Below are 25,878 nucleotides of genomic sequence, written 5' to 3' on the forward strand. Positions count from 1 at the left end.
GGTTTCTGGCTTCCAGGTCAGACTTTGCATCATATTTATGGCATTGGTGTTTCTTCAGAGTTAGAAAGGAAAAGTACATTAATATGGGAGAAACAGAACTGTAAGAAGAAGTGGGTTTAAGCTGAAACAGTGGATGCTGGATATGAATGAATAACTGAGTCCTTCTGCCATGATGCTAATTCCTACGGGGCGATCACTGCTATCATCACTGCCCTGTGCAATGCACTTATCCTTAACACAAAACCAGCTCAATGTTTGCAGCCTGGGAGTTGTGGTTGTGTCGTTCCGTAAATACACATTCATCATTCTTGCTGAGGAAATACAAGCAAGGAATAGCTCATCAGAAATGAGCTACACAGAGGAAAATCAATTATGTTCTCCTGAGCTGCTTTATTTACTCTGTGAAGATTTATATATTCACATGGTAAATGATGAGGAAACAGGCAAAAAAGAATCATTCCTTTCATGTTTACCTCTACACAAAAATACTCCTTTGTGGTTTTCTCCTAGGGGTAAATATCTCTGCTTGCATGGGTTTCAAAGTGTGATTACAGAGGAAAGCTTAAAGAGGTGGCTGGAGAATAAAGTATGAAACCACAGAAAATAATCCAACATTAGCTTTAATTGGATCGTTTTTAATTGTGAACTCTGGGTGCGGGAGATGAGATGTTTCACTGTTCAGGGGTTTGGTGCTTTGAATAAGAGAGGGATTCTTCATCAGGGCCTGTAGGGCCAGGCCAAGGGGAATGGCTTGAACCTGCCCGAGGGGAGACTGAGCTGAGCTCTTAGGCAGAAGCTCTTCCCTGGGAGGGTGCTGAGGCGCTGGCACAGGGTGCCCAGAGAAGCTGTGGCTGCCCCATCCCTGGCAGTGTTCAAGGCCAGGTTGGACACAGGGGCTTGGAGCAAGCTGCTCTAGTGGAAGGGGTCCCTGGCCATGGCAGGGGTTGGGATTGGGTGACCTTTAAGCTCCCTTCCAACCCAAACCAGTCTGGGATTCCATGGTTCTAAGACCCTTCTGAGGGACGGGTTCCAGCTGCCAAGCATGGATCCGAAGCTATGTTATTCCATTGGTTGGGATCATTGGGATCTAGCAGTTGGGTTTTGCTGAATGTCAGGAAGGGACAAACTACATCTTTCGGATCCTTGGTTTGATACCCCCAGGTCTTTCACTGTATTAAGCCATCCACATTCCAAACAATAGCATCTTCCCAGTTAGGAGGTTTCTCCTTCCACTGAAACTTATGTCTGATCTTGTACCAGAACACCATTTGGGGATAGGACTTTCGAGCCCATCTCTCTTCTATTACCTCAACATGGAAAAGCCATTTCAGGCTGGTGATTTTATTATCCATCATTGATGGGGGATAAATTATTAAAGCAGACTCATAAAAAATGAAAGCCATTTTACACAGAGGAGTCCTGACAGTAACCTAGATATGTCACAGAAGCTGATTGCCACCAAATGGGAACCCTGCCCCTTGCCAGAGCACAGGGGGGTAAACTGAAAGATGCATGAGATGATAGAAAGAGAAATGGAGTTACTGAAGTGACAGAGTGGGAGAGAAACACATCAAGGTAAAGGAAACAAAGGAGCAAAGACAACGGAGGGAAGGGGAAGTGAATAGAGGTTAAATAATTCAGGTCAGGAAGAGCCCTGAAGGAACAAGGGAGCATAAGTCATCTAGGGATCACTGGCGAGGGAAGCAGCCAAACCCAACATGTTATTCACAGCATCACAAAGAGCTGTTGGATGCCATTTGGAAAGGCCTTTGCTGGTGCAAATGAGTAAGGAATCAAAGCAGTTGGGGTATTTACACACTTCTGAGAAGCTGTGGTTTCCCCATCCTTGGAAGTGTTCAAGGCCAGGTTGGATGGGGCTTGGAGCAATCTGGTCTGGTGGAAGGTGTCCCTTCCCAAGGTTGGGACTGGATGAGCTTTAAGGTCCCTTCCAACACAAGCCAGTCTGGGATTCTATGATAAGTAGCCCATAAATCAGAAGGGTGAATCCAACAGATGCAGCAGTTTTGGCCCCTTCACACTATGGATGCTGTTGGCCTCAGATCCTGTTCTGCCCTGGTCCTTGATGGATCAGTCCTGAAGTTCTCCCCCTCCACCAAGCTCCTTCAGTCACTGCTTTATTAAATGGAGATAACCTATCAGGTAGGGAGTTTTGCAGCATTAATCCATGCCCACCATTATCCCACTGGTGGGCAAACATCTCCCATGAACTCTACACATGATTTCAGCCCTGGGCAATGCTTTTCCTTGAAAATCAGCTATGCTTCTCAAAGACCAGGACCTACAAAGGGTGTAATCCAGTCTGAAACACTCTCCTGAACACCCTACCCTTTTCTAGCACTGCTGCTCCTCTTCTCCAGGGGATAGATGCTTCCTGGACCAGTTTTATTACCCAGCTCTTGGAATGAGGTAAGCAGGAACCTGTGCCTCCTGCCTCCAAATCCCTCCATTGCATTTAATTCCTGATCTGGAAATATTCCCTTTTTTTCTTTGCTCTACTTCCTGGTCTCTTGTGTTCTCCTATTTTAACTTTATCTTTGTTTGCTTGGGGGGATTCCCTTCTCTCCTTCATACTTACAGCTCTGAACCACTGCTGATACAGAGCACACCCAAGGCCATAAGGATGTACCAAGCACGCTGCAGGTAGAGGCAGTCATGCAGAATTCAGCTGCACTGATTAAAGCTTGCTGTTGGGAGGATAATTCCTGTTAATCACTTCTACTACACTAATACCTCAGGATAAGCACAAGATGAGCAGAACAGAATGAGGGAAACTCCCAGCCACAAATGCTTTGCAAACTAAACAGAGAAGCATGGTAGGAAATTATATACAGTACAATGGGTGGGGGATTCAACAGTAACTCGATTCACTTTGAGAGTGGGAGGTGCAAGAAACCTGGAGAGGGGCTTTGGACAAGGGCCCATAGGGACAGGCCAAGGGGAATGGCTTGAACCTGCCCGAGGGGAGACTGTGATGAGCTCTTAGGCAGAAGCTCTTCCCTGTGAGGGTGCTGAGGCGCTGGCACAGGGTGCCCAGAGAAGCTGTGGCTGCCCCATCCCTGGCAGTGTTCAAGGCCAGGTTGGACACAGGGGCTTGGAGCAAGCTGCTCCAGTGGAAGGGGTCCCTGCCCATGGCAGGGGTTGGAGCTGGATGAGCTTTAAGTTCCCTTCCAACCCAAACCAGTCTGGGATCCTATGATTCCATGAAAATGAAAGCGTTGAGGTGAGAAGCGGGAGATGCTGAATGAAATCAGAACACTGCAGTTCTATATGAAATTAAATAGGAATCTCTTTTTTCTTGGTCTGAAATATCATTCCCAGTTTGGTGGAAAATACGTGGTTATTTATGAGCTGCACAAAAGTTCTCTGAAGTTCTTCTGTCTCGATTCAGGTCAACATTTGGTGGCTTCAAAACCCATCTCTGTGAAATTTCACCTTCCTGCTTCAGGCACGCTCCCTCTCAGTTCCCACTGGTGAAAGGCAAGCTGGTGGCTGCTTGTTCCTGCTGAGCTGCTTCAGGGAGCTGAAGAGGCAGAAATGGCTGTATTTTGGTGCATGTTAGGGTTGGCCTTTCTGCTCCTCCCTGAAGATCAGCTACCGATGGGAGAACAAGCCTTTTTCCTCAAGTTTTCCATCATGGATATCTGGGTTATTACAAATAATGGCATATAGACAAGATCTTTGGCTGACTGCATCTGTGGTGGCTTTTTCCTATGGGTGCTTCTGATTAAGACACAAGTGATGGGCCCTGAGACATCAGAGAGCGATAGACACTCTCTGATAGAACACCAGCAGCTCCATGGATCTGGACCAAAACCTCCTGCAGGCCACCAACATCTGGCACTGAGCTTTAGGCCGGGCTCCTCTCTAATAATGGTGCAATCATTGTAATTATACACAAAATCAAAGTTAATGACTTAATTACGTGTAATAAGGACCCTTCAGCTACTGAGTGAGACACGCACTCGGTGTAATTACTCAGAGCCATGTAATCTACTTGCCTTTGTACTGAATACTCTATTAGTTACTATTCACATCTCTTCGGAGGTGCTTTGCAATGGTTCAGTGATTGGATTTACTCTAATTTTCCCTTGGCTTGCATAAACTGACAGTAAATATTCCTCTGTATTTGATCCCTTTAAGGTTCTTCCCAACCTTCCTCTTGCCAAAGAGAACTCACCACAATGGGTACATAGAATGGTTTGGGTTGGAAAGGACCTTAAGATCATCCAGTTCCAACCCCCTGTCATGGGCAGGGACACCTTGCACTAGGCCATGTCACCCAAGGCTCTGGAGCTTGAGGCAATTTGAAGTTCCTGCTTTGCCTTCAAGGTCCTTTGGATGGGTACCTGTGTTTTGGCCAGCGTCTGTACAGCATCGGATTTTGGCCATCACAGGGTGCCTTAGCAATGGAGTGATGGGACAAGGGGTAATGGTTTAAATGGGGGAAGTTCAGGTTAGATAAAAGGAAGAAGTGTATTTTTATAATAGGAATATATATATATGAATATATGGAATATATATATGTGCCATCCCTGGCATTGTTCAAGGCCAGGTTGGACACAGGGGCTTGGAGCAAGCTGCTCTAGTGGAAGGGGTCCCTGCCCGTGGCAGGGGTTGGAGCCAGATGATCTTAAGGTCCTTTCCACTCAAACCATTCTATTATCCTATGATGCTATGGTTCTTCCCCAGAGGGATGCATCTGCTGGGATTTCCACTGACACACTTCTGCCCACTGCTTTCTGTATTGCATTGGGAAATGCAGGGCCTTCACCATCAGCTGCTTCTGCTCTGGGCTACAAGGTAATGTCCTTTATTCTCCTCAACTGCTGCATTTAATGAGCCAGCCAAGGACATCTCTGCATGAAGCTGGAGAAAGGCCAACCTCTGTATCAGATACACCAGAACGGCAGAGGACAGAAGGTCATGGAAGGCTCCTACATAGACAACACAGCTTGAATCTGTGGCTGTAATAAAGAACAGTACCAGGAAACAAGAACATGAGCAGAGTCATCCCAAAAAAGTCCATGGACAGAGCTGTGGCAACAAGACCGACTGCTCAAGTGACCACCAGGACAGACACATAGCACATTTGCAGACACATCTACTTGAAGCCACACTAAGAAAGGACAGAGATAAAGGGCAGCTGAGAGGTGAGGTATTATTTATTCAAAGCGGTGATTGTTATCACACAGTACAGGCAAAGAACGAGGTTTAGAGTCCAAGAGAGACAGGACACAAGACAGAGACTTGGGGAGGATGGGGAGGAGAAGGTCCCTGGTAGAGCTGTGGATTTAGGATGATGTGGAGGGGGACAGGTGGGAGAAAGGAAAAGGTTGGAGAAGTTGGGATGGACACGGGAAAGCTGGCAGAGAAGATAGAGAATGATTCAGAAGGCAATAGAAGGTATAGCACCATGGTGGGTGGATGGGGTCTGATGGGGCACTGAGGACAGCATGGGAAGGAGCCAACTGGGACAGAGAAGCCTGGTCAGCAATAGGGAGTGGAGGGAACAGAGCAATGGGGACAAGGACATCCACTGCCCTGCGACTCCAAAGCACTATTTCATTGCTGGTTCATATCCCTGATGTTAAAAGTCTTGGCTTCAAAGGTGGCCACAGCTGCACTGGTCCTCACTTGGGTACTAACTCCTGAACCAGGCCAAGGAGCAGGTCAGGTCAATGCCAAGGGATACTCTAAGGATTTCTCCACCTTAACCATTGAGTACTGGCACCACTAAGTGCTCCTGGGTGCTGTTAACTGATGAGGACAAACCCATCTACCACAGCCATGGTGTGGTGAGATCCCCTCCACCATGTACCATGCAGGGTGCTCCTCACCCTGTGCTGTGACCCAGCTCTCCAGACCTCTCTCGGAGCCAGACAGGGAATGCAGGTCTATGGATCCCCAGGAAGACTTGGGAAGACCCAGCTTTGCTTGGGAGCTTGAGGTTGGTGCATGTCTCAGGCTAGGTTGGGGTGGGAGGTGGGCAGATGACAACAAGGGGGGTTCAGAAACATTCCCCCCTTTCCATCTCTCATGCTGATGAACTGCCAATGTTAAGGGTTATCATTCCTCTGTGCTAAGAGCTGTCACTGCTCCTCATCAGTAATTTTCTGGTGGCTGGTCCTTGCTGTTGGTGTCCGTGGAGCAGATTCCCTGCAGGGAAAGCTGGTGGTTTAGAAAGCATTAAGATGCCTTCAATCCATTAGCAGGCTTTTCTTTAACTCTTGGGCTCCCATCTCCTCCACATGGTTAGGGACCATGGTTAGGGACCTCCACAATCGTGGGTAGGGAACTGCAAGGCACCCTGCAATAGAAATGAACACCGTTTACAAGCAAACCCATAGTTCATCACAAATCACCATCCTGAAGTACTCAGAGCTGTTACCTTGCATCACAGACCCAGTGGCATTAATGGAATTGCTCCCAACCCTGAAGCTCATGTGAATAAGGGTAAATGGAAGTGGATCTCCAACTGGATCAAACTTACCATGACACTGCTGGAAGCAGAGGGAGCTGAATCCCATGATGTTCCATGTTGGAACATCACAGTTATTTCAAGCTGTGCAAAAGACACTGTTCTTAGTGCTGAACATGCCCATGTCATCATGTTCATACGACGTATTTCTTCTTCCTATAAGCTCCTCTTCTGTATTTGCTGTTGCTGTTAGGGATGGTGGTTATTCCTTGGATGCTGGCAGGTACTAGCTATGACAGACATCTTAAAAGGTCCCTTTTTCTCCTGCACTGGCACATCCCTAAATAAACCCTAAATCCAAAGGATATTGTGGTATAAGAAGCTGCACATGTCAGCTGATGGAGCCATCACCTGGCTTTACCAGTCAGGGATGGAATAATGATAACTGAGGCTTCCAAAGGAAGCTCAGAGGTTTGGAAGTAGCAAAACTGGTAAATCTCACTCCCTGCATCAGATGGAAGCTTAAGTGGCTTGGCCACAGGACTAACACGGAGAACATCATAGAATCATTGAATAGAGTCATGGAATCAACCAGGTTGGAAAAGCCCTTTAAGCTCATCCAGTCCAACCATTCCCAGCACTGCCAAGGCCACCACTGCCCCATGGCACTGAGGCCTTGTCTCCATGGGGTGTGAACACTTGCAGGGACAGTGCCTGCAGCCCTGCCCTGGGCAGCCTGTTCCAATGCCTGAGCACCCTCTGGGGCAGGAATTGTTCCTCAGCTCCATCTAAACCTGCCCTGGTGCAGCTTGAGGCCGGTTCCTCTTGTCCCATCCCTTGTTCCTTGGGAGCAGAGCCCAGCCCCTCCTGGCTCCATCCTCCTCTCAGGCACTTGTAGGCAGCCATCAGGTCCCCCCTGAGCCTTCTCTTCTCCATGAGGCAAGAATCTCTTCATCCACCCATGCACAAGGCTCCCGGGTGTGTTGCTGCAGCCCTCAGAGCGAGATGTATTCAAAACCAACTGATTAAAATCAGGATCTCCTCATGGGCTGCTCACACTGTGGAGCCAAAGCAACACCTCAAAGTCGCACCGAGATGCTCCGTTATCAAGAGTTTGAGATGCAGACTTGACCTTTTACATTCAACACACCCGTATTTTCTCTCCTCTCCTTGTCCCCTCACCCAGACACCAATACTGACTATCAGGAGCCAGCACCTCCACACTAAATGCTCTTACGAGACAAAGCATTTTATGTTTAGTAACCCACCTTCAGTGCTTTGCATGGTCATGATTCTCACAACAGCCCTTGGAACTAGGTGGGCAGTGCAAGTTACTAAGGACTTATAAAGGAGTTAGGAGCAGCAGGTTCAGACAGTGATGGTTCAAGCCCAGAGGATCCAGGTCCCTTTGCCTATCACCAGGTCCCATCCTTCTCCTTTGGCTGTTTAGGCTTTGTGATGCTGAGCAACCTCAGAGAGCAACAGGGAAGCAAAGGCATGTTCTCCAGCTCTGAGTGTGGGCAGCTGGATCACCCATCCATGCTGAAAAGACCTTTGTGTCATGGAAGAAACATTGTTGGCCAACCTGGATAGTCACAGATGAGCCCCATCAGGGACCCATCTACTAAAAATGAACATTATCTCCAATATCAAGTTGTGGAGGGGTGAAATGATAAATCCCTGTACCTATAGCCCAGCTGAAACACCTTAAACACCATATAGTGATGTGTGATCATTGAATGGATGGGAGCTGGTAGAAGAAGGAGAGGGAAGGTAGGGGCATACAGCAGGACATGAGGAAGCAGCACTTGTCATCACCATGTAGTCAGAGGTGGAATAAATCCAGGAAGTGATTTGGAAACCAGGCAGGGATGAGAAATGGTGAGGCAGAAAAGGGTTGGTGCTCCATGGAATCAACAATTGGAGGAGAGGCTTCAAAATACAAGCCTAATGCAGACAGCTCTCCCCAAGGCTGGTGGGGATGTTATTGGAATACCCATTAGAAGAGAAAAAACATGATTGAAAATAAGCATTACAGGTAATTAAAATAGAGGTTGAGCTAAGATCAGGGCTCACCATTTAAAAGGAAATTACACCCTCAGCCCTGCTGTCTTCTCCACTATAATTTCTCCACATAGCCTCCATCTTCATTAATACATTCATTAGCCTTCACCTTCATTAATACATTCACTAGACTACACCTTCAGTAATACAAAATCAGTGCTTTGGACTTCCACAGTCACTGTCAAGCACCCCGGGAGTGCTCAACCAAAAAGCTTACCACCTCCTTTCAAAGATTTATAGTCCCTTGATCCCTCTTATTGGGCCTTTCAGGTGGTTTGGGACCAAAGCAAGTTGGGAAAGAGTGATTAAGTGATTAAGTAACCTCATCTACATCCCCTCCCTCCAGCTCTTCATAGCATCATAGAATAGTTAGGGTTGGAAAGGACCTCAAGGTCATCCAGTTCCAACATGGGGCTTATCTTCTGCTCCCTGACCTAGCGCAACACGGACACAAGGTCCTCATGTCCACCGTGAGGTGCAGCAGCATCCTGCATGCGGAGCACTCACCCTCTGTTCATGACACTTGTAGACAGAGGATACAAAAGCAAACTCTCTGCTCCATCTACATGGCTTCATGTCCATCTTCATCTTTGCAAACACCTGGCTCTCAGGCTAAAGGGAGCCATCTAAAGGGAGGGAGGTTTGATAGCTCAGTTGTCCCTATGGCAGGCAGGGAAGTGGTGGCTTTAAGCATCACAAACCTGATCATGGCTGGAAGGGTGCTTCTTATGGAGAAAACAAGCTCGAGGAGGTGGTTATTCGTCTTTAGCATTTATTTATCATTGGAAAAAAAAAAGACCCTTTGAGCAAGCAAAGATCACAAGCACATCACAATCCATTGGCTATACATTAATCCGTGTGTGTGTGAGTGTGTCTGTGTGTCACTCTCATCAGAACAGCAGGAATGGAAAGAAAAGAGCACCACGGGGGAGGCGTGTGTGCTTAAACACGTTACAAGAGACACGTTGGTGATATGCAACCAAACCCAGGCCACAAAAGATTAATTAGACACTTCTGATCTGCCTCCAAGAGGCAAGAGGTTGTGGAATTGATGGGAGCCGTACACAGTGGCTGCGTTGCGAATGAAGAAGCAGGTGATCGGTGTGCGAAGCAGTCAGGGAACAGGAGCATCAGTCAGCAAATAGCACCATTTTGCAGAAAGGAGAAACAGTGAAATACAGTGAAAATGCAAAAGCAAGCAGTAGACAGCATAGGAACGGTCACAGGGTAAAAAGCAAACCATTTCTTCTGTTCTTTTTACAAGGAAAGCAAAACGCATTACAGATCAGCAGTGAAACAGAATCGGCATCGTGGTAGCTGAACACAGAACAGCAGAGCACTCTTTCCCAATGGGATCGACAAGCTCAGAGTCCAAAGTGAACTTGAAACAGCAGGGATTTGGTCTCCTTTCTGATAAACCTGAGTGGATGGGTATAAAGTCTGTGGAAGGTAAGAGCATTGCAGGATTTCACCCTGAGGCTTGGCTCTGCTGCAGTTCCTGGTATTCGATGCAACGCTAAACTGTGCTTGGATGTGTGCTGAGCACTTGGTACACAGGGAGCAAAGGCCAGGATTTATATCCCTAAGTTGTTGTTGTCTGAGAGGGCCCTACCAGTCTCCCAGGCTCTTTCTGCAATGATTGAAAGCTTCCAAGGATCATTCATCCCACCCAAAAAGAGGTGTCCAAAACAGGCAGCTCAATGGCCCTTGGAAGTTCCTTCACTAGAGATGGAATTTAGACCACTTCATACCTAGCTTTGCAGTGAGATGCCCCCAAAACCTTCATGTATTAAGGACACATAAGGCCATATTCTGAGCACCCACTGTGCATGTTTCATTCCGAGGCAGTGATGGATGCTCTTCATTGAGAAGCAGCAATCCTGAAGCCCTGGATGAGAAGCAGTTGATCCAGTAGTATGGAGATGCTTGGATTATGTGGTCTGTCTGAGCATCCTAATCAGAGAATCATTATCATAGAATGGTTTGGGTTGGAAGGGATCTTAAAGCTCATCCAGTTCCAACCCCCTGCCATGGGCAGGCACACCTTCCACTAGATGAGGTTGTTCCAAGCCCCATGCAACCTGGCCTTGAACACTGAATGATGTTCCTTGGGCAAAATTTGGTCACCCTTAAAGTCAAGGGCTAAACTCCCATTGAGTTTAAGGTGAAGTGGTGGCAGGTGTTGTGTCTCTTTCCATGTGAAACTTAGGGCCAAAAAACCCAATAGGGAGAATTATTTGGCATGGTCTTTCCTTATGTGCAGCGAGATTGGTGTGTTGGGCTATTGGTATCTGTCTACATGCCTTCCTGACCTGTTCTGCCTGCTGTGACACGTCATCTTCACGCTGTTTCTATATCCTGTGACATGAAAGGATGTTACTGAGGAGTGTGAAGACGCATGAAGCATCTAAATGCCAAGGAATCACACCAAGTCTCGGAAGCTCAGGCTTCTCTGGCCACTTGTCCCTTGTGCGATGGGGTGGGAAGTGCACCCAGCTCAACCACAAGCCTTTCATTGAGCTGCTCTGGAGGCAGAGCTGAGCTTTGCTGCAGGGGCTTCTGAGCACTCAGAAAAGCAATGGTCAATATGGACAGGTCAGCGTCTCCATGGAGCATGCACATCCAAGAGAAAATGCACTACATTGGCAAAGAGTTCCACAGTTTTACTTCCTGGAGGATTTCCCTGGTTTCCTCCTAAACATCGGAGGTTTTAAATATATATATTTCTAGATATGAATATATACTTTTCCACATACACAACCTGACTAGCTCATAGCACACAGTTCTAACACAGCAAAGCTTGGAAGTACACCACGGAATTCAGAACACTACACTTACTTTATACTCAAAGGTTTAGGCCGTTAGCGCAAGGCAAACAGGACACATCACACGACACACTGAACTTGGCATTTATTCATTACTAAGGCCAGCAAATGTCACTATCTGTGTACCACAGAGCTTTCCTCCTCTTTTTGGAAACTTCCTCACAGCCTTGTAGCCCACTACTCCTTTATGCTTCCAAAAGAACCAATTCTAATGGGGTGAGACACCAAAAATGGGACTCCTCACCCTCATGGCCCATCACTTCTTCTGTTAGTTTCACAGCTCTACAATACCTTAGCAGAAAGACTTCCCTCATCCAAACTCCTCTACAACGACACAGTTCTGATACTTTACTCCTTCACCACCATCTTCCTACCCTAATTCCCATCTCTCTCTTCCTTATTCCCAATTGCCTGTTCTCTGAAAGCTTCAAGCTGGACTGTACGTTAGGATGGAAGTACTGAGCCGCAGAAAAGAAGAACCTTTCATCTTCACTTGCAGCTACTCCACTAAAGGAGACTTCAACACCTCAGTTTGGTGGGACCAAGACTGACAGGTAGGTATCTAGGTCCCAATCCAGAAGTTAGGCACATAAGTTTGGTTTGGGACCATACCTCTTCCAGCTCCCATTGACTCAACAACCCACTCTCTGGGGGATGCAATGTCAGCCTGTTGGCCCAATTCATACTCATTGACAAATGGTCCCACTGTGTTGACAGCTTCCAAACTGGTCTTGCTGGGTGTGGGGATTTCCTAGAGGAAGCGCACAGTAAATAGGATTGAAACCCTGAGATCTTGCCTGGAGTCTAGGGATCCCAGCAATGGGTTTATGGCCCTCTTCAGATGCGCATAAGCCAACATGAACTCCAACAGACGGTAGAGTCAACACAACAGGCACGGAGAGCTCTTAGCCAACCTTCTTGACTCACTTCTTCCTACCCTTTGGAAGGTCACCTCTGCAAACTAGACCTCTTCCTGAAACCTAGCTCTGTCTACTGGCACCCCAGAAGTGAAGAAAGCAGACCAAGATTCAAACCAAACCAGGAATAACTCAAAAAGATCCATAACCTAGGGGAAGCAATAGGGAAGAACAGCCTGCTGGTAACCTAGCCTGACCTGCCACATGCTTGGGAAGTCTTCACTGCTCTCTATGCCTTTCCTCAACTCCCTTTTTGTTTAAATCAAGGACTTCAAGAGGTGTTGATGGGTGAAGCTGCCTTGATGCAGCTAGACCTACCCCCAGCTACTCTGGAGGGGGGGGATTGGCCCTTTATCTGCACTGGATCTCCTTTCCTGTTGCTTCTTGGAGCAGAAGTTCCACCAGCATCACCAGGGGAAGTGGCCCTTGGCCACACCACTGATTCTAGAGGACCCACAGCACCATGAATGAACCTCTGCTCCTCTCTCTGCCTCCAAAATCTTCCACCTGATGACACCAGTGGGAGATGACCGAATAAAGGCCAACCCCAAAAGGACCTCATGGGATGAGAGCACAGCCCCTCCATGGCTCAACGGGCGCTTCCACACCATCAAAGCATTGAAGGACCAAGCCAAGGTTGGACACAATCACGGCTGATCCATCACCTTCATCTCCTATGACCCCACTTGTGCATTCCCACGTCCCTCACTCTGTGCAGAGCCGTGTTGTGCAGGCAAAGCAGAACAACCTGACCTCAGAAACAAGGATTCCCTAATCCTCCTTGGAAATAAAACAGAACAGCTTCTAATACAATCAGAACAAAAAGCAGATTAGAAGCCTCTAATTAATTTTGTGGCCTTTATTTAATCAAAGAAAGGAAAAAAAAAGGGGGGGGGGGGGGAGAAAGAAAGGAAACTAAAATGAGAGAGAAAGGAAAGTGCAGTGACATTTACTCTTTTGCCTCAGCCAGTTTATTGTTCATCTCTTTGCTTTTCTCCTTGTCCTCTGGCTTTGCTGTGTTGGAGGTCTCGGCGCTCTTTTTCTTGGCAGCCCGGCCAGATGCAATCTGCTTGTCTTTGGCCTTTTTCAGGGGTTTATGGCTTGTTGTGGTCTTTTTTGGTTTGGAAGGCTTTACGCTAGGCTTTTCCACCTGCATGGAGGGCGACATGCAAAACAACAACACAGAGATGGAGAGACAGAGAAAGAGGGACACAAGGACAGGTGGAAAACAGGATTTAGATCAGAAATAGCATGAAAATCACTTCTTTCCTCAACTATGCCCTGCTACAAAGGGAGGGGAGCAGCTGGGGGCATGCTGAGTTGCAAATGGCCAACTGCTTTCCTGGTGTGGATGCCCTCAAGGCACAATGCCCCTGAAGCCAGCAAAGTGCATTGCATCCAGACCACGACACAGCAGGAGAGGGAATATCATCAGTCATTTTATCCATGCATAGAATCACAGAATGGTTTGGGTTGGAAAGGACCTTAAGATCATCCAGTTCCAACCCCCTGCCATGGGCAGGGACACCTCACGCTAAACCATGGCACCCAAGGCTCTGTCCAACCTGGCCTTGAACACTGCCAGGGATGGAGCATTCACAGCTTCCCTGGGCAACCCATTCCAGTGCCTCAGCACCCTCAAAGTAAAGAACTTCTTCCTTATCTCCAACCTGAACTTCCCTTGCTTCAGTTTGAACCCATCACCCCTTGTCCTGTCACTACAATCTCTTTCTCTGACTTCAGGATGGGCTTTGCAAGCCCACAGGGGATAGTCCCTGTCTGGATTCGAAGCAGAGAAATGATGCTCAGGACAAGAAGGCTGCTACAAATCCCCGCCTCTCTTTCAGGACTTGACTCCTCATGTTTGCCCCTCAATAAATGCCACAATGGAGAAAAACTACTTGGGGATAGCTGGGACACTGGCTGGCACTTGAGCAAAGTCCACAGCAGTTTCTGCAGGCTCCAAAGTAGGGAGGATAGCTTCAAAATTAAGGAGGAACAGAAGCATTCAGCTCCTCCATGCTGACCCTGGCATCCTTCTGACACCTCACAAACATAAGCACTCAGGGAAGGACTAACTGTCCTAGGTGTAAACCAGAACAGACTGACTCCTTTTATATGCATGCAGATCCCCCACTGTTTCTAGGAGATAAGGCTGGAACATATTTCAGCTCAGGCCCTTTGTCATCGATCTGACCAAAGCTAAAAGCATTTACTGTCAAAATCTGTGGAGGGCTCTGAATTAATTACAGATGGAGATCTGGCTCTTAGCGTGATGTTCCTGGGGTAAAGCATAACGTGGGGTGCCCACAGTCTTGGAGGGAGAAATAGGTAACCTAGATAACCTAGATAACCATACGGGAAATGACAATGCAGAAGCCTACCCCCGCAGTGCATGGCCATCCTCAACGTGCATTAACCTGTACTAGAGCCAAGAGAATCCCAGACTGGTTTGGGTTGGAAGGGACCTCAAAGCTCCTCCAGCTCCAACCCCTGCCACGGGCAGGGACCCCTTCCACTGGAGCAGCTTGCTCCAAGCCCTGTGTCCAACCTGGCCTTGAACACTGCCAGGGATGGGGCAGCCACAGCTTCTCTGGGCACCCTGTGCCAGCGCCTCAGCACCCTCACAGGGAAGAGCTTCTGCCTAAGTGCTCAGCTCAGTCTCCCCTCGGGCAGGTTAAAGCCATTCCCCTTGGCCTGGCCCTACAGGCCCTTGTCCCAAGCCCCTCTCCAGCTTTCCTGCAGCCCCTTTAGGCACTGGAGCTGCTCTCAGGTCTCCCCTTCACACAGCAGAGGGGCAGGATCCCCTCCCTGAGCTGCTGCTCACGCTCTGGGGGTGCAGCCCAGCACACGGGGGGGTTCTGGGCTGCCTGTGCTTGTATCCTGGCCCATATTCAGTTTTCCATCCACCACCATCTCCCAGGTGGATCCCCAGATGCACCCACTGGTTGGAAATGAAGATACCACACAAGGGGAGTGACAACAGGCAGTGTTCACCCCAGCTTTAGTCTATTGCACAGTGATGCAGTGATGGCCCTCGGTCCCTTCCACCACATCTCTCACCTTAGGAGGTTCTTTATAGGGCTCACTGTAGAGAGTGCGTATCCTTCGGCGTTCCAGGTATTTGTTATCAGCTGGAGCAGGCTTACTGGTTTCCCCCTTGAACTGAGCGCTGTAACTGGTTTCATGGGTCATTTTCTCCTCTGGTGGCTTGTACTGGGGCTTTGCTTTTATAGCTTTCACAGGCTTGACATCTACCCAGGGTCTGAACTCGTTTCTGAGGATCAAAAGAGAAAGAGGTTTAGGAGTTAAGCCAACAGGAGAGTAGTAGAATGTGGGAATGGCATCCCCCATTGTTGAACAAGGAAGAGCTTTTGCCTCCATCCACTCAGGTTTAAAAAAAGTGGCTCCCAACAGCTCATTTTTTACTTCATAGAATGGTTTGGGTTGGAAAGGACCTTAAGATCATCCAGTTCCAACCCCCTGCCATGGGCAGGGACACCTCACACTAAACCATGGCACCCAAGGCTCTGTCCAACCTGGCCTTGAACACTGCCAGGGATGGAACATTCACAACTTCCCTGGGCAACCCATTCCAGTGCCTCAGCACCCTCACAGTAAAGAACTTCTTCCTTAGATCCAATCTGAAGTTCCCCTGTTTAAGTTTTAACCCGTTACCCCCTGTCCTATCACTGCAGTCCCTGATGAAGAGTCCCTCCCCAGCATCCTTGTAGCCCCCTTCACACACTGGAAGCTGCTCTGAGGTCTCCACGCAGCTTCTCTTCTCCAGGCTCAACAGCCCCAACTTTCTCAGCCTGGCTCCATACAGGAGCTGCTCCAGCCCCTGCTCATCCTCGTGGCCTCCTCTGGACTTGTTCCAACAGTCCCATGTCCTTTTTATGTTGAGGACACCAGAACTGCACACAATGCTCCAGGTGAGGTCTCACAAGAGCAGAGCAGAGGGGCAGGATCACCTCCTTCGCCCTGCTGGTCACGCTCCTTTGGATGCAGCCCAGGATACGGTTGTTTTCTGGGCTGTGAGCACACACTGAAGCCGGCTCATGTTCATTTTCTCATCAACCAACACCCCCAAGTCCTTCTCCTTGGGCTGCTCTGAATCTCTTCCCTGTCCAACCTGTAGCTGTGCCTGGGATTGCTCCCACCCAGGTGTAGGACCTTGCACTTGGCATGGTTAAACTTCATAAGGCTGGCATCCCAAACCCGCTGGCACATTAGAAGTTTAAGTGAAATTGGGTCTATTAAATCAGCCAGTGCTGGGCACCAGACAACCCGCTTGTTGTGTGACAATGGCCAAGTGCCCTCTATAAATCCAGGCTCAGATGTGACTGAGATGCTTTTTTGTCTCTACAGCTTCACCTCTGCACTGAAGTTACCTACAACCAGTGCCTGACTCTTGCAATTAGGTTGGAAGAGAACAATTGGAAGGAATATCAACATTCATCTTCTGCAACTCAACACAGGACACACTTCTCATCAACCTCCCCTGCAGGCAAGAGAGCTGGGTGACTCAGAAATGTAAGGAGCCAAGATTCCCTTACCCATGCCTTTAAATAGTGAATGGTATCATTCTGCCTATATTACGCACAATAGTTTTGTTAACCGCATGAAGGAACAGTTTAAGATAAAACTGTCTTAGCTGCAAACTCCAGCAGAGCAGAAAATTCAGTTTATCAGGTATTTGAGCTCTGGCTTCTCCTTATTATTGAGCTAATGAAAAAAAATAACATCATCTTTCATTTCTTTTGGACACAGCTGCAACTTTACCCAAAGACATCTCAAAGGCTTTTAGCACCTGGACACATTCTGGTTCCCATTCACAGACCCCTTCTCCTGCATTTTGTAGTTCTTCCCCACAGCCACCAACTCCTTACCGGTTCTGAAGCAAACCATTCCATTTTCTCTCTAAGGATTGCCATTCACCCTAGAATGGGGATGAAGAAAGCCCAAGAGTGTTGCTACCTTAAACAGGTTGTGCTCAGGCATGGTCCCCAGGCAGTGTTGAGATCCTTAAAGACTCCAATGCAACCCAGTGTCTACCCTAACAGTGGTGATCCAAGCCCTCCTCAAAGGGCTGAATTCTCATTGAAAATCAAAGCCCTTCTCTTAATTTCGGGACCTGTGAAGCAACGGGACCTTGAAGTTGCAGACCCTTGTCCCTCCTGCCCCATTCCATCAACCCCTTTGGGTTGTGCTGCTCACCCTCAGCCTGGTTTCTGAGGGAAATGACCTCCGTGTGAGGGTACTGCCAGTCAATCCCTTCCCATAATAGCTTTGAACATCTTAATCAACTTCTACCAAATTGGACAAAGGCTCATGGAGATATTCAGCTTTTACTTATAAGAAGATAAGCAGCTGGACTGAGTCCAGGGGCTCAGGAAAGCTTCACATGGACACACACCCTTCATTCGTCATCAGAGCACCCGCTTAGATGGGGAGGCTGCAGAAGTTCATCTGTTGTCCTCAAGGACCAGTAATAACTGATCCCTTCATGTGCAGGATGAGGGCAGCTCCGTGCCCACCCAGTACTGCATTACCCATTCACATAGATGTTAAAGACCTTTCCCTTCCAAAATAACTGCTGCTTGCAACAGTCTCCTGGGTGTGTTTCTCCTCCTAAGACACTTATATTAAGGTCTCATCACATCTGCAGGGTGTCTGTGTCCTTGTGGTTGTCAATGTGGGGTCAGTGGGGCCTGGAGAGCCCTTCCGTATGGCAGAGATGGGTGACTGCTTTAGGATGAGCTGAATGCCCATTGATGACATCTAGCACACGTGAAGACATTCACACATACATCCCTAACTGCAGGTATCCCAGTCTATGAGCCAAATCCCGTCTTCAACTCCCCGTTCTTCCTTCATATTGACTCTACCTACATCTACTTCTTATTGTCACTGTATTTCTTCATTTATCCCCCTTCTTTTACTATCCAGCCCTTCTTGGCCTTGGATAACACTGTCAAATCCCAGGGATACTGCCAGTTTGAAGGATGCTATCCTTTATCCTTCACGAAACTGTTGTACTGAACAAGCAATACGTGACTGGGCTCATTTGTGTCCCCTTCTTTCCTGTTAAGTGAACGTCTTCCACTTGTCTCTGCAGCCCATTGTTAAAACACCCCTCCTGCATGAAGAGATGAGACAAAAGAAGAGGAGACATCTTTAAAGGACTGAATTAAAGCTTTGAATACCTCACTGACTAAATCAAAGTTCATTCTAAGTTACTCAGAAGGCAAGAGGCTTCTTCCTAGGCTCCACATCCACAAATCAGACTATTTCCAACTGCTTTCCAAAAGGCAACAAAATCATGCACTACTTCTCTTTCCCATGTCTGTCTGTCACTCAGATTCCTTCCTAGCAACTTCGGAACCCGTTAGCTATTCTCTAGTGTATTTGTAGCAGAGGTAGAAATCTCAAAGGTAAGAATCACAACCTCTCCTCAAAATCAGTGAGTGGGCACTCCCATCATGCAATGGATCTGGGCTGTTGATGCAATAACCAGTCTCATTGGACTGTTAAAACTGAGCACAAATTCCTCTGCTCCTCTCCATCTCTGCTTTGCTGCTCTTACTGCAGATACAAGAATCCTGTGACTACTCAGGTCCACTGCACTGGGCAACAGGACCCTTGACTACTTTGTGCCTGCCAGGATGAGCCTGGCTTTGCAGGCAAAGCACAGACTAACAGCTATTCATAGGTGGACCCATGCTGCTGTGGCTGCCCCATTCCTGGCAGTGTTCAAGGCTGGGCTGGACACAGGGGCTTGGAGCATTCTCCTCTAGTGGAAGGTGTCCCTGATCGTGGCAGGGGGTTGGAACTGGTTGAGTTTTAAGCTCCCTTCCAAGACAAAACAGTGTGGGATTCTATTCTAAACCCCTTTCAGGCACATATGCATTTCACATCTCATGGTAAACATCATCTAGTTGCAACCCCTTGCCATGGGCTATCTGCTATGAAGAGCAATGGAAGGAGGAGAGAAACTCAGACCATTTACTACAGCTATGTCTGGTGCAGCAGCTGATCTTAGTGCTGGTTTTGATAGCCAGTCAACACCTAAACTGCAGAAGTGTTACTAGAATAGGCACAGCCTGTTCTGTGCTGGTTGTGTCAAGGCCCAGAAACTCAACTTTCCATGGTTAAATAGCACAAAAGTACTAATTCCTAAACCTCTCATCTCCACCACGATAAATGAGGGAAAACAGCCCGTTGGGAACTGCCCTTGGAATGTGCCAGCTCCTAAACCCAGCCCAATTGCTTGGAAAAGTACTAGCTACCCTGAGCCACAGTGTAGGCCGTGTGCAAGCACCTTCACAGCCTGGATCCCCACATCTGAGTGCCAGGCACACTGGGGATGAGTGGGAATGAGGAGGTAGGTGCCCTGCTTGAGGTCTGCATCAATATTGACTGTAGGGATGAGGGGGAAGCCTCAGGAAGGTGACCTAAATCCCCCTTCCAGGCCTGGTGAACATCCATCGAGTGTCTATCTCCTGCTTTGGAGAAAAGCCCTTCGGTTCTGAGACTTCCCTCATCTCAAGGATGAGAGAGTTGTGCTTGTTCAGCCTGGAGAAGAGAAGACTCCAAGGAGACCTTATTGTGGCCTTTCAGTTCTTAAAAGGGGCCTATAAGAAAGATGGGGAGAGACTTTTTAGCAGGGCTTGTTGTGATAGGATGAGGGGTGATGGGTTTACACTAAAAGAGGGAGATTCAGGCTGGATGTGAGGAAGAAATCCTTTACAGTGAGGGTAATAAAACATTGGCACAGATTGCCCCGAGAGGCTGTGGATGCGCCATCCCTGGAGACATTCAAGGCTGGGCTGGATGTGGTTGTGGGCAACCTGGTATAGTTAAAGAAGATGCCCCTGCTCATTGCAGGGGGTTGGAGTAGATGAGCTTTGAAGGTCCCTTCCCACCCAAACCATTCTATGATTACCCTTTAACATCCCAAGGCCAGCTTGCAGCAAGGTGCCCAAAAGCTACAAATTCTGGCTGCAATCTGAAATAAACCCTGAAAATCTTATTTTCCCCATTTTGAGAACAACAGCTCATATAACATAAAATACAAAATTAGCTCTGAATGTATTTCAGGGGCTTGCCAGACCCCATCCTAAAAGAGCACAGCCTCAAACTCACCTAAAAACCAAGCAAAAGCCTTTGCACACACTGCAAAGATGAGTCACGAGCATGGACCACAACCAGTATGGATGTAGCCAACAGGCAGAGTTTAGGCCCTCTCTTTAATTCTTTATCTAAGGGATTTTCATTGCTCTTCATTTCACTGAGAAAGATGTTAAGAATTGCAATCTTGGCACGAAACACAGGGCTTGAACTGAAATAGCAACAAATCTCCTCTGGTCCCAGCCCTACAAAGAATAATTAGAATCCATCATGAACCCAGCACTGACCTGAAATGGAAATTGAAATGAAACTCAGCAAAAAGGAGTCTATGAGGCATGAGATGACCTTTTGTAAGCCCAACAGGGAAAATACACAGTGTAGATAAAGGGATTTTAGCCATACAGACCTCCATAGGGCTACAGAGAATGAGGCAGATGCCTAGCAAATGAACAGGTAGAAGATCGTCTTATAATTATCTTATATATCTCTTCATCAGGGACTGTAGCGATAGGACAAGGGGTGATGGGTTCAAACTGAAACAGGGGAAGTTTAGATTGGATCTAAGGAAGAAGTTCTTCCCTGTGAAGGTGCTGAGGTGCTGGAACAGGGTGCCCAGAGAATTGGTGAATGCTCCATCCCTGGCAGTGTTCAAGGCCAGGTTGGACAGAGCCTTGGGTGCCATGGTTTAGTGTGAGGTGTCCCTGCCCATGGCAGGGGGTTGGAACTGGATGATCTTAAGGTCCTTTCCAACCCAAACCATTCTGCAATTCTATGACAGCAGCCTGGGGAGGTGGTGGCCTGATCTATATTCATTAAAGCCAAGAGCTGCTCTCTACATGCATCAGTGGATACCACACACAGCTCTTGCACAGGGCTTCATCCACCCTGGTTGTTTAATTGCATCTTCCCCTTGGCTGAAGACTGCTAAAGGTGGAAGGTGACCTGAACACCCTCCTCCACCCCAGCCAGGGAACATGGGGTTGACGTGAGCTCCAGGCTATGGCATGCAGCCATCTCTGGAGAGGCTCACCAGCACTTCTGTAGGCACTAATTGCCTTCATCTACTGGTGCCACAGCAAAGCCAAGAGGGGGAAGGAACAGGAGACAGGGCCAGATCTTATACCTACTTTGAAAGACTTCAAGAGAGGTTATGTTTATTCAGTATCAGCACAGGATGTTAAATGTATTCTGCTGACAGCAGCGGTGCAGGCTCTGAGCCCAACTCCCTCATCCCAATGTGCACATCCGAGTGGTGCAGAAAAGGGAGACCAGGAACTTCATGAAGGAGTCCTGCACAGAGGGGATGTTTCCAGCGGAAAATGATGGCTTAAACTAAAGTCAGAACTATTCAGGTTTTTCAGTGGGGGAAAAAAAGGCTTTACAGAATGTTTGGTCTGAAATGTTTCAGTCATTCTAAAATTGCTGCTTCTGACAGGCTGACATGTTACTGCAACACAGAATCATAGATTACAGACTGGTTTGGGTTGGAAAGGACTTCAAAGCTCACCCAGTTCCATCCCTCTGCCACAGGCAGGGACATCTTCCACTAGAGCAGCTTGCTTCAAGCCCCTGTGTCCACCCTTGCCTTGCTATGCCCCCTGCACCCCAAGACACCAGCTTCAACCACTTCATCCCACAGAAGCACAGAATAGTTTGGATTGGAAGTGATCTTCAAAGCTCATCCAGTTCCAAACCCCCTGCAATGAGCAGGAGCATCTTCAACTAGATCAGGTTGCCCAGAATCACACTTCAACCCAGCCCCTTTGGTTAAAAGCTCAATTCCAACCAAGTCCTATTGCAGTCTTCTTCGCAACACATAATATTTGCCACCCCAAGAGCAAGAAGTGCCCTCTCATTGTCTGCCGCATCAAGTGCTGTCTCTAACTTCTACGTGGATGCTTAATGACAGCTTTATCCTCTAGTGCCCATGCTATTATCTTGTACACAATAATTTACTGTAAGTCTGCACTATGAATGGTATAATGAAGCTCCTGGTGCCCAAGATTATTTTGTTCCCTAACATTAAGAATCAACCTCTAAGCCATGCACACACACACACACAAATACTTACATACACAGAACAAGTCAGTTTGGACAAAGCCAGCATCTAATTGTGTGCAAAGACTACAACAATGTCATATATTAATGCTTGGATTTGAAACCTGGACAATGCACAAAGGAGTAAGTATGAGCAGGATGGGAGGGATCAGTATCTGTGGATATCCCTGGTTAGAGCCCATCACATACAGCACTGACATAAGAGAGGAGGAAAGTGCTGAGCCTTCAGGAGGGCAACTTTAGCACTGGCTGCAGCAAGCTATGAGAAAGGCATGATTAATGTACTGAAAAGGATGAAGTCAACTCATTTGGCAGAGCAGAACCATGCTGTGCTCCATTTATTAAAGTTGCTTGAATCAGCAGCCCACAAATCATGGATCTGCATTGCCTGAGGACCACAGAGCACGGCCTTCCAAGGAGGCAGAGTTATTCCACATGCCGCCACACCTCAAATGTCATCAGTACATGACTGAAGGTGATGGTGAACACTGCAGAGGGCCAGAGAGCTGAAAAAGCAATGTAGTTGTGGGAGAGCAACCCCAAGAGTAACAGCCCTGCCACTGCTCATGGCTCAGCACAGAGGAAGAGGAGAGTTGAGGACCATCCGTGCTCCATCCCTCCGTGCTCAAGGCCAGGTTGGACAGAGCCTTGGGTGACCTGGTCTAGTGTGAGGCATCCCTGCTCATGGCACGGGGTTGGAACTGGATGAGCTTTAAGTTCCCTTCAACCCAAACCAGGCTGGGATTCTATGAATCCATGGGAAGAGGGGAACCTGGTGCACAAGAAGTGCTGCCTAAGGCTGTGGAAAATGAGGCTTTTTAGGTCAAATGAAGCAATTGTGTGTCACAAACTCACAGTGCGATCAGACCAGCAGCAGCAGGGTGGGAAGGGAACATAAAAGCATCACCTCTCATCAATGACAGGCCAGATGGTTATAGAACTGAAGAGCCGCTGCCCAAGGAGATGAAGGACAGCGCATCTCACTGGCCTGCTCTGCTTCACCACAGCTCTGGTCCAAATTGCCTCATTCACACTGCTGGGGGGGGGTTCATGAAGACCATTTACCCTTATAGTGTTGGGCAGGGACCTGACTTTCCTGGAAGCTCTGCTGGAACTCGTGGCCAGCTCCTGTTCCTTAAATCCTGGCCCTTCTCCAAGCTGGGGATGCTTTAGTGATGCTGCAGTTCAGCTGCATTGGAACTGCAAGGTTTGCCCTTGAGGCAAACGATGGAGATGGGTGGTACTGGCGGATAACAGATGAGATGTTGTCTTAATGTGGTCCATGATCATCCAAACCAGGGATGGAGAAGGATGGGCCTCCCCAAAGGAAGGTCAGGCTATAGCTGCTTGACATGAAATAGCTTTTCTGTTGCAGCAATGTTATTTGATTGGCTGTATTTTCTCCTCCCTTCAGGGAATCACTTCCCTTCTTCCTGTGTTTCTAAAGCAGTTCACAATCAGCGTGGTTCTTTGCTCTCATTTCTAGTCTGTGCGACAGTGTAATTGCTCATCCTGGCACAGGAGTAGGAATAGATGCAGCAGTAAAGGAGGTAAAGGAGGAAGATGGTGATGCTTAAATAGCAGCTATTGTTTTGCCACCGTGTTAGTCACTTTGGGCATTATTATTTGCTCCTTGCTGTAGTAGTTACTATATGACTATACCTGAATATCCTCCCTATGCTGATTGGGCACCAGGTGTCCTGAAGCTTCATTGTACACATGAAAAATGAAGCAATGAGTTAGTCACAGTGAGTTTCAGTTAATACGTGGAAGCAATTCTGCTGTGGGCTTTAATAGGAGATGTAGTAACCAGATTTCAAAAGGTTTCTATGTCTGAAATGGCAGCAAAGCAAATGTTAGGAAATCACGGATCAGGATCCCCATGACCATCCATGGAGGAAGCACTGAGGAACAAACACTTTGACCACTAAGTAGAAGTGAACTAAAGGGCAAAGTTAGTGCCCAGATAACGTGGTATTCAAGTTTTCCCTTGCAGCATGCTCCTGACAACACAGTGCAAAGAAGCTCCTGAATACCACGTTTCTTTTTGTAAGGGCATCACCAGCAGAGACAAAGATGTCCCTGTCCCACTCTGCTTGGTGCTGGTCAGGCCACCCCTGGAATACTGTGCTCAGGTTTGGTCCTGCTGTACAAGAAGGATGTGGCTGGGCTGGAGAGGGGCCAGAGAAGGGCCACAAAGATGCTCCAAGGGCTGAGCAGCAGTGAGGAAAGGCTGAGAGAGCTGGGACTGTTCAGCTGGAGAAGAGAAGGCGCAGGGAGACCTGATCCATGTGCCAGGAGGTAAAGGGGGGCTGCAGGGAAGATGGAGGCTCCCTTTGGACAAGGAGTCCCATGGGAAAGCCCAGGGGTGATGGGCACAAGTTACTGCTGGGGAGATTCCCAATGGACACAAGAAGAAAACTGTTCCCACTGAGAACACTGAACCATTGGAATAATGTCCCCAGGGAAGTGGTGACTCCCCAGCACTGGACACTGTTAAGATTGGGCTGCAGAGGGTGCTGGGACATCCAGTCTGGGTCATGCTTTGCCAAGAAAGGTTGGACCAGATGATCCCTGATGTCCCTTCAACCTGGGATTTTGGGACTCTGTGATTCTATGGTTTCTTGTGTACATACAGCCCATGCAAGTGAATACATTATTTAACCCCATGGTCTCCTAGCAGCATCCCCCCCTCCACCTTCAACGATCCTGCACAGCTGATGGAGATACTGATGCGAGGTCACAGCCTCAGTGGCTGCTCACACCAATGGATATATCTCCCAGATGCCTACAGCATAGAGAAGCCTGCAGCTCACCTTAGAGACCCAGCAATGAGGATGGCCTCATTTTCTGTTACACCACTGAAAAGGGGGTATTGTAACAAGCAGGTATCTCCCAAGTGACCTTACACTCAACAGCTCAGCCACAATATTGCCTCAGAAAGCAAAGCACACGCATAGGCTCAGGCTCCAGAGACACCCGAGTTTATCCTATTTTGGTACACAAAGTAAAGCATAGAAAATAGCATAAAACCAAATGTCTTATATATATATATCTATATATGCTTTGGGTGCATCTTATTTTCAGAAAAGGAAGGATAATTCAAACCCACAACAGTTTATACATCACAAGGCCTGTCTGAGTGGCATTCCCACTGCACACAGGTCTGTGCAGTGGGATGGGTGCAGTGGGATGGGTGCAGCTATCTCTTACAAGAACCACTCAGAATCCATCAGCTGGGTACCAGCTCCAGCAGGATGAACAGTTCACAGCTGCGTTTCTACTGTACCCCAAGAGTAACAGCCACACAGCCTCCCATAACGCAATACAGAACACGGATGAATATGGATTAACCCACATTTAGTCCCATCGCCTCTGCTGTGCCTTTGTGTGTGTATTTGAGCTCGTGCTATTTCATCACAAGATTTTGTATACATAATGA

The 25,878-nt window shown here is 47.9% G+C and overlaps 1 protein-coding gene across 1 annotated transcript in view; it reads right to left on the reverse strand.

Moving 5' to 3' along the window:
* Positions 1-5,607: 5,607 nt before the first annotated feature.
* Positions 5,608-25,878, reverse strand: part of MAP6 (microtubule associated protein 6) — a 36,982-nt gene continuing 16,711 nt past the window's right edge. The window contains exons 2-4 of the mRNA XM_057417401.1: positions 15,309-15,522; positions 13,199-13,395; positions 5,608-6,328 (exon numbers count right to left, since the gene is read on the reverse strand). Coding sequence (XP_057273384.1) covers positions 6,274-6,328; positions 13,199-13,395; positions 15,309-15,522 — 466 coding nt within the window. The 3' untranslated portion in view covers positions 5,608-6,273. The remainder of the gene's footprint in view (positions 6,329-13,198; positions 13,396-15,308; positions 15,523-25,878) is intronic.

Source organism: Pezoporus wallicus, unplaced genomic scaffold (genome assembly GCF_028554395.1).
Source record: "Pezoporus wallicus isolate ANWC-B61680 ecotype Strahan unplaced genomic scaffold, APGP_CSIRO_Pwel_v1 contig_13838, whole genome shotgun sequence".
NCBI classification, from domain to species: Eukaryota; Metazoa; Chordata; class Aves; order Psittaciformes; family Psittacidae; genus Pezoporus; species Pezoporus wallicus.